The following is a 14,852-nucleotide window of genomic DNA, read 5'->3' on the forward strand; positions in this document are numbered from 1 at the left end:
CCAATCTTCGTATCGTCTGCAAATTTACTGACCTACCCTTTGACTCCCTCTTCCAAGTCATTAATAAAAATTACAAACAGTGTTAAAAGACAGACTTGCAGCATAGCTTCAAGTAAGCAGTAGGAAAAATATCAGAAAGAGTGTGAATAAAGAATATATTTGAAAGTTTTGTCGGTCAAATCTACAGTTCAAATTTTATTTTCTTGGTGTGAACAACATCAGGAACATGAGATGGAATATTTTCCATTCAACTCTCAGTAATTCAAGACAGGAAACAGAATTTTAAAAAATACATTCATGCATTACCCCAACAGCATCTGTACAGCATCAGCACTGGTGGTTCAAGTAAGGTTGATATATTAAATACTTGTACAGAACAATGGGTTCCCAATGGAGACTGTTTAAATGCTGCTTTAAACCTATTTCACACTAGAGTAATACATTGGTAGCCTCCAGGCTAGATTTGGATCTGAATTAGATCTGAGAAGCAGAAATGCCACAGAATGACTGTAACTAATATTGTTTTAACTTAGTTACATCAAGTTACAGAAATTAGATTAGTTGTGTTTATATATTAGCTGCAGTTAAATTTTACCTCTGAACCCTATGTAAGCTGACATCTCTGACAGCACTGTATCCAAAATGGTCTTATGCATTCTGTGCAGTGAATGGCAGAACTCATTATTTGAATCTTTCCTTACTTGGTTTAGAATTCAAATGACTAACACTGTTTTGCAAACAGGTGACATGACAGAAGGCTGCAGTCAGTGAAAACTACTGAGAAAATTGATCTTATGATGGCAGTTGGGTATCCAAAGACTAGTAGTAACAACTTACATAAACTATATCTGGATGTAAGTTTGCTCGCTGAGGTGGAAGTTTCGTTTTCAGACGTTTTGTCACCATACTAGGTAAGATCATCAGTGAGGAGAAAGTGAGGACTGCAGATGCTGGAGATCAGAGCTTAAAAATGTGTTGCTGGAGAAGTGCAGCAGGTCAGGCAACATCAAAGGAACAGGAGAATCGATATTTTGGGCATAAGCTTCCTGAAGAAGGGCTTATGCCTGAAACGTCGATTCTCCTGTTCCTTTGATGCTGCCTGACCTACTGCGCTTCTCCAGCAACACATTTTTAAGATCATCAGTGAGCCTTCTAATTATAATAAATAGAAAGCGGGTCACTAACACCAGTGCTTCACCGGAGGCTCACTGATGATCTTACCTAGTATGGTGACAAAATGTCTGAAAATGAACCTTCCAACTCAGCAAGCAAACTTACATCCAGAACCACAACCTGAGCTACAAATCTTCTCAAAACTCGCTAGAAACTATATCTGTACTTACAATATCTGTCAGAAATGTGGTATTAATTAATTCAATTACAGTGTTATTAGTATCAGCGATGGCTTATTAGAAAGCAAACAAAGGGCAAAGACATGGGAATTCACAGTAAAGAAACTATATTTTACTGACCGTGCCAATGTTCGAAAGAGTGAATGTCCCTCCAGTAAGGTCATTTGTACCCAGCTGATTGGCTGAGCCCAAAATCTGGAGCCGGTTTAATTCTGCTGCAATCTCAAAGACACTAAGGACTTGTACATTCTTAACTACTGGAACAATTAGACCTTGCTGCGTATCCATAGCGATGCCTATGTTGTGGGAAGCCTAGTCAAAAATATAAGTGTCAGAAATAAACCAAATAATTATTTCACAATGACACACAGGCAATTGAGGTAACTCTTATTTAAGGCTGCTAACACTTTTTTCACCATGGGTTGGGTTAGATTAGATTAGATTACTTACAGTGTGGCTGTTAATTCATTATGTAAAAGATATTTATCAGTCACTTGTTTTCTCATGACAGTCTATCACACTTTAGCAATTGTAGCACAAAAGTGAATGCTCTATTGGTACAGGTTCATTGATTCCAAGAATGAAATGGTACCTCACTGGATTTAACTATTCAAACCTGACAAATAAACTAATGCTACAATTTTACTAAATACACTTTCTTGACCAGCTACATGAATTATTTTAGAGAAGGATGATGAAGATAGAAAATCATAATTGAGCCAATATAATTTTCATATAATGTCAACATATACACTTCCTAGTAGGAGTCACTGAACACAAATCATCAGTGATGACCTTATTTGACTTTGCTTTCCCTTCGTGTTGAGAGTAGCTGCGTGGCACTCAGCTGGTTCAAATATCATCATTCAGTTAAGATCGGTAAAGACTGGAGAACTGAACCAGGGATAGTCGAGACAACATGATACATGACACAATGCCATGGAGTTACTTTAAAATGTCAGACTTCTGTTCAGGTAGGGAAAAGTTCCTTGATCTTTCCTTCACAAAAGCAGCTTCACAAGCTACTGTAAGGTGGCTATGTAGCCAAAAGTCCTGTACAAGACAGATAATTTTCAATTTAACTAATGTTATTAACTAAGTACAGAGTTGTTGTTACAATAGCAACAGTTCTCCAAATAATGAAATTTTGGCAAAAGGCTTTATACAAAGCAGTGAATTTTCCAACAGCATGTTAAGTATTGTGCTGGAATAATTCTTGTTTGAGTTTATAGATTAGCTGTATTTAAGGAGCACAGAATGTTCTAGAGTAATATCAAAAAAGCTCCTTTTAATTTCAGCATGATAGATAAATAATTACTTCTATCAGTTTTGCCTTTTTACTGAGACAGCCAAGTAACACTGAATAATTCTTGCTCAAATACAAGAGTACATCTGTTACAGGACAGTAAACAAAAAAAAACAATATTCTAACAAAAAATTTACTTATTTTTACTTTGTAGAAATATCAGACAACATGTTCTAATCTAAATTCATTGTTACCATTACTTAATTTTGTCTGTATATATCTTATACTGTCCAAGCTTTGACTGAAAAATAAACTGTCATAAATTATGAAAAATATACAAGCTGCACCTTTGTCAGCAAGGTTTCAAAAAAGTCACTTCTTCCTGGTCAAAGGTGTTCAAACTTGTGAATTAAATTTAATTTTAAGAAACACAGGTTTACAAACACATTGAAATGATGTTTTTAATTAGTCCTTCATCAAGAAACAGGAATTATTTATATAAACTTTACCATAGTACAAAGTCATCCACAATGTGAAAAATGTGCTGCATATCTTGGGTCACCTATTTTGTATGCAGCTGACCATTCTATTTCATTTTCTTTATGGATAAATTTGAAATCTATTTTGTCACCTTATTTAAAATTAGCAGTGATTTCAGATGTAAGATTTACCTGCTTTCTGCAGCTATAAATGATTCTAAATGGTTTTCCCATACTTCTTCCTCTTTGACTTACATATTCAAAATGTCATTCTCTATCTGAGGAGTAAAACTTAAAGTAATGTTATATAGGATCATGAGAAATATGCCTCTAACATTTACCGTGTACTAATAATGATTTAAATAAGAGAATCTCTAGAGTGCTGGAAAAGGCCATTTAGCCCATCAAGGCTGCACTAATCCTCCGAAGAATACCCCACTCAGACTCTAGCCCCTGACCCTATCTTTGTAAACTCACAATTACCATGGCTAATCCACCTAGCCTGCTCATCTTTGGACTGTGGGAGGAAACCTGATCAGCCTGAAGAAACCCATGCAGATATGGGGAGAACGTGCAAACTCCACACAGTCAATCAAGTATTTGAATCTGCACTTCTGGTGTTGTGATGCAGCAGTGCTAACCATTGAGCAACTGTGCTGCCAGATTTATACTGAGGAATCCAACTGCTGGAGAAAAGCTGCTAAGAATTTGTATGAATCATATTTTGCAATTTATACTGATTTTGTAACTCATAGGAATAATATATAATACCTATAAAGAATTTTGATTTATTTGCCACTTTTCATAACATGTATGAAATTCTAAATTTCCGTACAGCCAAATGAATTATCTTTGAAACCTCATCTTAATATGGGAAAACATGTCGCAGCATTTTATGTACAGCAAAGTCCTACAAACTGCAGTGATATAATGACTAAAATAACACATTTTTGACGGTATTCCTTGAGGCATAAAAGTTGGCAAATGTAGAGGAAAATTCACTTCTCATCCATAACTAACGGTGTAAGACTTATATTTATTTACATTTTGAACTGTTGCACTCCCAAGTTACCTAATTGTACTCTAGTATGAGTCTAATTTGTATTTTTAAAATTTAGTCTGATCTGGTTCATACATTTTATCTTTCATTTAAGCCAGATTATTCCCTAGTCTTTGTGATATTGCCACCACCTACCCAAAAATAAACAAGAGTGTTGCATGATATTAACTTTAGCCAAGTAGAGGTATGTCACGTGAAATCACGATGCCACAAAACAGAGCATTAACAGTGGTATGACATGAGATAATTGTGCAGCAAAGGTTACAACTGATGCTTGAGAGACACATCAATAAAATGCAGCATTTAGGACACAGTCTGTTTGAATGCAAAAATCAAACAGAATCTATGTTTATTCTCCTCATCTCATCCCTAAAACCCAGCAAGTAGTCCTAACAAGAAAGCTGCTCTTACTAAAAGTAGTCTGTGATATTCAAATTCATATTCAGTTCTCAATGTTAACCATTGGTTACAAGTTGGTTTGAGCACTAGTCAGGAAAAGAATTTCTGGGGAGCAGATTTAATTGATATTACTCTGATATGACCAGATATCCCAACCCAATCTAGTCCCACCTACCAGCACCCGGCCCATAGCCCTCCAAACCCTTCCTATTCATATACCCATCCAGATGCCTTTTAAATGTTGCAATTGTACTAGCCTCCACCACCTCCTCTGGCAGCTCATTGCATACACGTATCAACCTCTGTAAGAAAACATTGCCCTTCAGGTCTCTTTAATATCTTTCCCCTCTCACCCTAAACCTATGCCCTCTAGTTCTGAACTCTCCCACCCCAGGGAAAAGACTTTGTTTATTTATTCTATCCATGCCCCTCGTGATTTTATAAACCTCTATAAGGTCAGCCCTCAGCCTCCGACACTCCAAGGAAAACAGCCCAGCCTATTCAACCTCTCCCGATAGCTCAAATCCTCCAACCCTGGCAACATCCTTGTAAATCTTTTCTGAACCTTTTCAAGTTTTACAACATCTTTCCAATAGGAAGGAGACCAGAATTGCACACAATATTCCAAAAGTGGTCTCATCAATGTCCTGTACAACTGCAACATGACCTCCGAACTCCTGTACTCAATACTCTGACCAATAAGGGAAAGCATTCCAAATGCCTTCTTCACTATCCTATCTACCTGTGACTCCACTTTCAGGGAGCTATGAACCTGCACTCCATGGTCTCTTTGTTCTGCAGCACTCCCTAGGACCTTACCATTAAGTGTATAAGTCCTGCTAAGATTTGCTTTCCCAAAATGCAGCACCTCACATTTATTTAAATTGAACTCCATCTGCCACTTTTCAGCCCACTGGCCCATCTCATCAAGATCAGTTGTAATCTGCGATGACCTTCTTCGCTGTCCACTACACCTCCAATTTTGGTGTTATATGCAAACTTACTAAGTGTATCTCTTATGCACGTCCAAATCATTTATATAAATGATGAAAAGTAAAGAACCCAGCACCGATCCTTGTGGCACTCCACTGGTCACAGGCCTCCAGTCTGAAAAACCCTCTACCACCATCCTCTACCTTGGAGCTAGTTCTGTATCGAAATGGCAAGTTCTCCCTGTATTTTATGATATCTAACTTTGCTAACCAGTCTCCCATGGGGACCTTGTCGAACGTCTTAAAGTCCATATAGATCACATCTACCGTTCTGCCCTCATCAATCCTCTTTGTTACTTCTTCAAAAAACTCAATCAGGTTTGTGAGACATGATTTCCCACACACAAAGACATGTTGACTATCCCTAATCAGTCCTTGCCTTTCCATATACATGTACATCCTGTCCTTCAGGATTCCCTCCAACAATGTGCCCACCAGTGATGTCAGACTCATTGGTCTACAGTTCCCTGGCTTATCCTTACCACCTTTCTTAAACAGTGGCACCACGTTAGCCAACCTCCAGTCTTCCAGCACCTCACCTGTAACTATTGATGATACAACTATCTCAGCAAGAGGCCCAGCAATAACTTCCCTAGCTTCCCACAGAGTTTGAGGTTATACCTGATCAGGTACAGTGGTTTTATCCACTTTTATGCATTTCAAGACATCCAGCACTCCTCCTCTGTAATATGGACATTTTTTCAAGATGTCACCATCTATTTCCCTACATTCTACCTTCTATGTCTTCTTCCACAGTAAAGACTGATGCAAAAAACCCGTTTAGTATCTCCCCCATCTCCTGCAGCTCCACACAAAGGCCGCCTTATTGATCTTTGAGGGGCCCTATTCTCTCCCTAGTTACCCTTTTGATTAGATTAGATTAGATTACTTACAGTGTGGAAACAGGCCCTTCGGCCCAACAAGTCCACACCGACCCGCCGAAGCACAACCCACCCATACCCCTACATTTACCCCTTACCTAACACTACGGGCAATTTAGCATGGCCAATTCACCTGACCCACACCCCTTTGGACTGTGAGAGGAAACCGGAGCCCCTGGAGGAAAACCATGCAGACACGGGGAGAACGTGCAAACTTCACACAGTCAGTCGCCTGAGTCGGGAACTGAACCCAGGTCTCAGGCGCTGTGAGACAGCAGTGCTAACCACTGTGCCACCGTGCCGCCCACTAATTTGTCCTTAATGTATTTGTAAAAACCCACTGGATTCTCCTTAACTCTATTGGCCAAAGCTATCTCATATACCCTTTTTGCCCACCTGATTTCCCTCTTAAGTATACTCCTACTGCCTTTATACTCCTCTAAGGATTCACTCGATCTATCCTGTCTGTACCTGAAATATGCTTCCTTCTTTCAACCAAGCTCTCAATTTCTTTAGTGATCAAGCATTCCCTATACTTACCATCCTTTCCTTTCACCCTAACATGAATATACTGTATCTGGACTCTTGTTGTTTCATTTCTGAAGGTTTCCCATTTTCCAGCTGTCCCTTTACCTGCGAACATCTGCCCCCAATCTGTTAAAAATGCTAATCATACATTTTGAACTATATTACATTCTGACATTAAAAGTAGTCAAATGTAACTACCTACATCTTTCTGGTCAAATTTCAAGATATTTGTACATGTTTGATTTTCAAGGATGAACAGTGATTCGGCACAAACAGTAGACCATATAGTAAAAGTTAAATAGCTATGAACATAAACCAATTTCTATTACTTAATCATTAACTTTAAAAGAAAACACATCAACAGGGTCTTGTTAGATTAATTATTTAAGAGATATGTTATCTGATTAAAAAACTGAAATCACAATGTGTCCTTTTATGAGAATGTTACATGTCTAAATTCAGATAAAGCTGTCCAAATACAGCTTTGAACCTTGTTTGCCATTGTTAGCTTACAAGTAATTGTTCTTTTATGTACTAAAGTTCAGCACAGAACGTATCCAAAAAGTACATACACATGAGAGTCTGGAATTCAATTGAACAGTTTTTGTTGAAGGGAAATTCAAGTTTCCTCAGATATAAATTTTAGTGCTGAACTAAATCATGTCACATTCTTCAAAATAAGTTACAAATGAATTTGAATAAATCATTTATAAAATGGAAATAATTGAAACTTAAGGTTTATTAATATTTAGAGCACCCACAAAAGCAAGATGTTTGCCTTAGTAATCATTTTTAAGCTTCATGTGTGCCACTTATAGTTTCCTTACCTTATAAGTTATAAATTGGCAGTTTTCATCCAAAGAAGCATTTAGGATAGGATGCTGTAGCAGACCCAAAGATGCTGCCTATTAAAATCAAGCAGCAAACAAATTCAGTGGAATACATTTATACAATTTTAGAAGCTTTTTTTAAAACCTTAAATGAAATGGATTGTACTTCATATGACTGGATGGGTATATGAGTAGAAAATGTTTAGGGGAATGTGGACCAAATGCTAGAAAATGGGTCAAGCTTTATTGAAGCTTTCTGGTCAGCATGAACACGTTGGACTGAAGGGTCTGTTTCTGTGCTGTATATCTCTATGACTGCTCCTCACATTTTCATATTTGTCTGAAGGTCCAAGAAAATGTCACTTATCCCAAATTATCTACCACTGGGTCTGTAATAGTTTCAAACAGTTTAACTAAAATATTTCACTGCACATCACACAGATATTACTACTAATCATTGTCACTTTTTACATGGTTAAAGAGTGAAGTTTGAAATATGCAATCTTCTGTGGAACTGTTCAGGCTGTTAAGTACATTTGTTGATCATGGTTTTATATGCGATCTTCTGTGGAATTGTTCATGCTGTCAAGAACATATGTTGACCATTGTCAAAGTTTACCATTGTAAATTGCCATGGAAACATTTCCCTTTCAATTCTACAATTAAAACATATTTGCAGATATTGGTCATTAGTACAGTGAACTTTGGATTTTCCTCTCTGAACTACGTCAAAAATTTATTCATCAAGAGACTACAGGGAATGCCTCAGGCATCAATACAGCTACCAAACGCATTAACTTTAATGAATGGGATTGAAAGACTTCAATAACAGAAATAAAATAAAAAGAAATTAAAAGAAAAAAAGGCCCAAACTACAGGCATCATATGTTATTCAGTAGATGCTAAGAGAGAAGAATAGCACTGTATTGTTCCACAGTGGATTAAAACTCAACACCGCAATACCCAAAGCATATGAAATTCTTATTTTTAATGCAAACACTTTTAAAATGAAAATTATTTAGTTCTTCCCACCTTTAGAAAGAATGGCATGAAAGAGAGCTTGATCCCTCGATCTTCAGTCACTGCTTTCAGCTCTTTTCGTAGCTTCACAAGACGAGTTAAATCCACTTCATCGCAGTAGCCAAAATGAGGAATTTTCAGAGCAACGGTCATGGTCTTTACCATAGACTTCTGGATCCCTGTAGTCAAAAAGTATCCAAGCTGTTTCCTGGCTGTTACTTTTTGTAAAGTTTGTTTACAGAATATTTAAGAATGAGAGCATTCCACGGATTTAGTTGTTTATATCTTACAGGCTTACAATGAAAACATCTTATCGAACTAATTCTTACGTGAATTTTCATGGCTGAAATTGATTTACATGGAGCAGTGACTGCAGCCAAATAGAATCTTTGAAAATGTCTTGCACCTTCTGCCCTTCATTCTTTAATGATTTCCCCATGCCCATCACTACATACTCTGCACAGAGAGCATCTCGTGGTTCTGGAATTGGCTGCTGGAAAACTTGCCACAGATGCTTGTGCCTTCTTATCTTTTTACTTAGAAGAAATGGGAAGTAGAAGGAACATTCCAGAAACCTTTGGCCATTGTTTCCAGCATTAGCAATGAGCTGAGTGAGAAATCCCCATACAAGAAACAGTAGATACTTTGTGCCACTTTCTGGCCAAGAAAACAAATATTTCAATGTACTGTACCATTGTATCTGTCCAGATCATCCACTTTTAAAAATTACAATTAAACTTAATGAATAATTTACAACATTCAGAACATGTTACCTTTAACTGGCTCAGTTCTATCTTTTCCAGTAAATGCCAACGTTGGAGTTATTGGTTTAGGAACCGGTGGTGTCCCTTTAGGTTTTGATAGAACTGATTCTGGTGGAGGTGGACTAATCTCAGGTGATGGTGGTAAAATGGCCCCAGTTTGTTTAGCTAAGTAGTTCAGTATGTCCTCTTTGAGTATTCGTTCATCTTTTCCAGTCCCAACCACTTCACTTAGCTTTATCTGAATTTTAAAAAACACATTTAGTATTTGCTATTAAGCTGTGTAACATAGATTACTAAGTTACTAACAGGTCAGTAGTGTTCCAACTGATGCTGTCACAGAGAGGAGGGTCACAAATTTGGCGCTGCCCTGCTCTATGCATCACGCTGTTACGCTAAGCAAAGACAGAAGTTGGAAAGATGCTGATAAATAACCATATTATAGACATGATAATAAAATTGAAACCATGGAATAGAAAGAGCAGCAGGGAAAGGACAAAACTGGCTAAGGAATGTAAAACAAAACATGGTGGTGAATTGCTGGCTTTCAGACATGAATAGGTCTACATTGTCATTCTTTAAGGTGATAGTTATCTTAATAGTTCAAGCTTCATCAGACATCATGGGAAGGCATAGGGTCATCAGTTATTCACAGGGAATGGAGGAAAGGAGTTGAACATGCCCCATTGAATGAGTGGGAGTTCTTCAACACCAATATCAACTCCCACTCATTCAATCTCCATCCTTGAACCCCTACTATCACCCTCTCCCAATACTGCCTTCTCCATCTCCACCTCATTCAACATTCTGATCTTCTCTTCCCTTCAAATCCTCCCCAACACCTCCACCCCAAAAATTGTCCGTCATGGAGCAAATTGATAAAAATAACAGGATTTCTTAAAACAAAACCAAAAACTCTATTCATAACAGGAAACAAAAAAAAATGCTGGAAATCACAGCAGGTCAGGCTGCATCCATGGACAGAGAGAAGGCTAACATTGAGTCTAGATGACTCTTCATCGGAGCTGACATGAAGTGATGTGACTTCACAATTTGGGGAGATTTGACTAAGCATTTAGTACGAGGAGAATGTGTTAATGATATATGCTAATGGATTAGGGTACAGAGCACTGGCCAGGAATAATAAAATCTAGAGGTAACAAAGGCATGAATGAGAGTTTTTGCATCTAAGAGGAGTTAGACTGGCCAATATTACAGAGGTGGACAGTGAACCAACTTTTTAGTTTTAAATAGTTGTTGAAAAGAAGAATGGAGTCAATAGATAGGGAACAGAGTTTGTAAAGAGGACTGAATGTAATAGCTTTGGTTTTCCCAACAGTTAATTGCAGGAAATTTGCATTTGTGAGAAGTAATCTAACAATTTAGTAACATTTGAATAGTCATGAGAGCTAGAGATAAGCCTTGTCTACATACATATAAAATCTAAAGCTATATTTTGGATGAAATTATATATAGATGAGAAAGAAAGGATTCAGAATTGATCTTTAGAGGAAAACCAAGAGAAGTAACAACTTCAAGAAGACATAAGCCATGCTGGTAGAATGGGTGAGTGCACTGCAGTAGTAATTTTCATCTGCTATGTGAAATATGATTCACTTTTGTAGGATGAATGAAGAGAATAACACATGCTAATTGATACAACTCAAAGATTGTGCACTAATTTTTGAAGTGGCAGGACAGATTAACAAAGCATACTGTATTTCAAGTTGCATAGGTGCATGTATGGAGTACAAAAGCCATGAAGTTATTGACATAACACATCTGTTTAGTCCCAACTGGAGTACAATGTCTAATTATGGGCCACCACACATTAGATGGTGGCATTGGAGAGGTATGATGAGATTTACTCTAATAGTTCTAGGACTAAGGGATTTGTTATATATTTTATATTGTGGAGAGGCTGACGTTGTTCTCCTTTGAGCAGAGAAACTTAAGCAGAGATTCAATAAACCTGTTTAAAATCATGAATTGCAGGAAAGGTCAATAGTCAGTGGAAGTGATTGGCCAAAGTTAAAGAGCTGACATGTGAAACTACATACACAGGATTTAGAATTCACTGCTTGAAAGGGTGTTGGATAAAGATTCAATATTAGCCTTCAAAATAGCATTGGAGAAGTTCTTTTTAGAATGATAGAACAAGTTACGGGGCAAGTGAGGAGAATGGGACCATTTGAAAAACACTTTCAAGGTGCTGAAGCAGATTAAATTGGCTCGATGGCGATCTTTTCTGCTCTATTCAATGACTCTATGGCATTTATTTCCTTTACAGATCATTACCAACCTGTGGTATACTTCCAGAAGTTTCTATTTTAATGAAGCTAGTCTGAACTACAACTTGGGCTGCAAATGTTACAATGAAACACCAAGAAACTGTCATTATTCAATGGGATCTGTATGAAGCCAAAAGATTTAATAGCAGTAAGAACTTTATGTGAACAATGATAACCTGTAAATCACTTCAGTTACAGTACAAAAACTTCTCATACAATAATCAGATAATCTGGACTCTTTGAATAACAACCTAAACACTATTGTCTGGATCTGTTTTACGTGTGGTATCTTCTCAAACACTGACATTGCACTATTTAAAATCTTTTCGCATCCATGGCAACGTTTGCATTAAGCTAATGCATTTCTGTAGGGTAGTTTTTCTTTTACAAAGAAGAACACTGACAGCAAATAACATTGTATGCTTAATATACAATCTTAAATCAAAAACTTTTCACCGTATCCTAGAAACAGGAAAACCTTTCAAAAACAAGTATGTCGTTTTAGTCCAGCAACAGATGTGAACCAGCCTTTTAGTGTCTGATAACAGGATAAGCAAAGGCCAACTTATCAAGAGAATGTCTCAAAACCTACATTGTTCTCCATGGCAAGTCTGCGTACAGCTGGTGTTGCCAATATTTTCTGCCCCTTTATCTCCTGGTGCATGTGTTCCTCATTCAAGACTGCAGGAGCTTCAACAACATCTTGCTCCGGTACAACATCTGCGATAAAAGCACACAGAAAACAATTATATTAGTTTTCTGCTAAAACCATAGAGTAATTTATACAATATTTTTGACCTGGTCCCTGCACAATGTTAGCCTATATATCTTTAATGATGTTTGCACAGATATTGAAATGCAAACTGTATCTGAGAGGGACAGCTGAACAATATGACAAAATTTGTCAGTTAAAACATGACTGCAAATGAAATGAATTACAATATTTGTAAACACTATTATGATTTAAAATGTTACAAGTTTGTAAGATGAGCACAATGCATTTTCACTCATGGGGCTTGGGGTCTTAAACCTACCTGGGATACAATGACACGGACAACACAAGCCTGCATACAACTTCAAAAATTTGGACATCAATTTTGTAACCTTCATCTGAATAACTGCTGAGTGGGATACCATATGGTAAAAATCACATTGCTTGAGTTTGATAATGGTGCTGTGAAGTTGAAGTTGGAGATAATGGTGAGCCAGAAGGGGGAGAACATTAATTCTATCACTAATTGTATCCAAGTTGGCAGTGTTTTAAGTGGCAACTTACTGGAGAGTTTGATCTACATTTATATGTACTTGAACAACCAGAATGACCATCACAGAATCCACACAGTGTGAAAGCAGGCTGTTGAGCCCACTGAGTTCGCAACAACCCTCCAAAGAACATCCCAGCCAACCCCCCCATCCCAAAACTCTGCAATTCCCATGGCTAGTCTACCTACCCTGCACATTTTTGTAGGAAACCCACACAGATATGGGGAAAATGCACAAACTCCACACAACTGAGACTAGAATCGAACCCAGGTCCCTGCACTGTGAAGCAGCAGTGCTGAACAATGAGCCACTGTGTCACCCCATACAGCACTGTAAAGGAGCTTTACAACCAGTGAGGAATATGAAAATTGGCAATAGGCGCTTCTTTAAATATAAAGAGGAAGAGAGAGATCAAAGTGAACAAAGGCCCTTAGAAAATAAATCTGGGAGACAGTTTTAGGAAGAGGAAATAGCAGAGGAAATAAATAGATATTTTATATCAGTCTTTACAGTAGAAGATACTTCGAACATCCTATTAATAATAAAGAATATGGGAGAGAAATTAAGTACCATTACGACAGAAGAAGAATTTGACAAACAAATGGGGCTAATGGCAGTAAAGTTCCATGGCCCTGAAGGCTTGCATCAAAGGATCCTAAAAGAGGTAGTTACAGAGATAATGCATGCATCAGTTGCAAAATTCCAAACATTGTTGGATTGTAGAGGAGTGTCAGAGGTTTGGAAAACTACTAACGTGACATCCTATTCAATAAGGGAGGGAGGCCAAAAGCATGTAACTATAGGATGGAATCTAATATTTATTGTTGGAAAAGTACTGGAATCAATTACTAACAAAGTATTAACAGAACATTTGGAAAATCAAAATCTAATTAACTCGAGACAGCATGCCTTCATGAAAGGAAAATTGCATTTGACTAATTTATTGGGGCTTTTCGAGGAAGTCTCAAGCAGAGTGGATCGAGGGGAGCCAATAGACATGTAGTACTTGGGACTTCCAGAAGTTTGTTGACAAGGTATCTCACAAAAGACTATGTCATAAGATTTTGGCATGGATAGAGAATTGGCTGATATGCAAGAAACAGTAAGTGGGAATGATGGGTTATCTTTAGGTTGGAGGCCCATGACCAGTGGATTTCCACAGGGATCAGTGCTGGGACTGCAACTGTTTACAGTATACATTAATGTGACAGAAAATGAATATACTGGAGCCAAATTTGCAGATGAACTAAAATAGGTGGAAAGAAAGATTGCAAAAGTGATACAAGCAGTTTACAGAGAGATATCGATAGGTTACTTAAGTCAGCAAAAAATTGGCAAATGGAGTAAAAAGTGAGAAAATGCAAATTTATTCATTTTGGAAGGGAGAATAAAAGAACAGAATATACCTTAAATGGAGAAAAACTGCAGAAAGCTGCAACACAAAAGAACTTGGGGATCCTTGTGCATAAAACACAGCAATCTAGCACACAGGTGCAGCAGGTAACAAGAAAGGCTAATGGAATGTTGGCCCTTAATTCAAGGGGGTTGGAGTGTAAGAGTAGAGAAGTCTTACTGCAATGATACAAGGTGCTGGTGAGACCACATCTGGAATAGTGAGAGCAGTTTTGATCCCCTTATTTAAGGAAAAATATGATTTACTTGGAGAAAGTTCAAAGAAGGTTCAGTAGGATGATTCCTAATCTTATGAGCACAGGCTAGGACTCCAGTCACTGGAGTTTAGAAAGATGAA

The 14,852-nt window shown here is 37.6% G+C and overlaps 1 protein-coding gene across 2 annotated transcripts in view; it reads right to left on the reverse strand.

Moving 5' to 3' along the window:
- The window catches only part of dbt (dihydrolipoamide branched chain transacylase E2), a 62,632-nt gene that overhangs the window by 4,192 nt on the left and 43,588 nt on the right, over nt 1-14,852 (reverse strand). For both annotated transcript variants that reach the window (XM_060829727.1, XM_060829726.1), the window contains exons 5-9: nt 12,432-12,559; nt 9,561-9,789; nt 8,800-8,966; nt 7,765-7,842; nt 1,473-1,664 (exon numbers count right to left, since the gene is read on the reverse strand). In XM_060829727.1, coding sequence (XP_060685710.1) covers nt 1,473-1,664; nt 7,765-7,842; nt 8,800-8,966; nt 9,561-9,789; nt 12,432-12,559 — 794 coding nt within the window. The remainder of the gene's footprint in view (nt 1-1,472; nt 1,665-7,764; nt 7,843-8,799; nt 8,967-9,560; nt 9,790-12,431; nt 12,560-14,852) is intronic.

This window comes from Hemiscyllium ocellatum, chromosome 9, assembly GCF_020745735.1.
Source record: "Hemiscyllium ocellatum isolate sHemOce1 chromosome 9, sHemOce1.pat.X.cur, whole genome shotgun sequence".
Lineage (NCBI taxonomy): Eukaryota > Metazoa > Chordata > Chondrichthyes > Orectolobiformes > Hemiscylliidae > Hemiscyllium > Hemiscyllium ocellatum.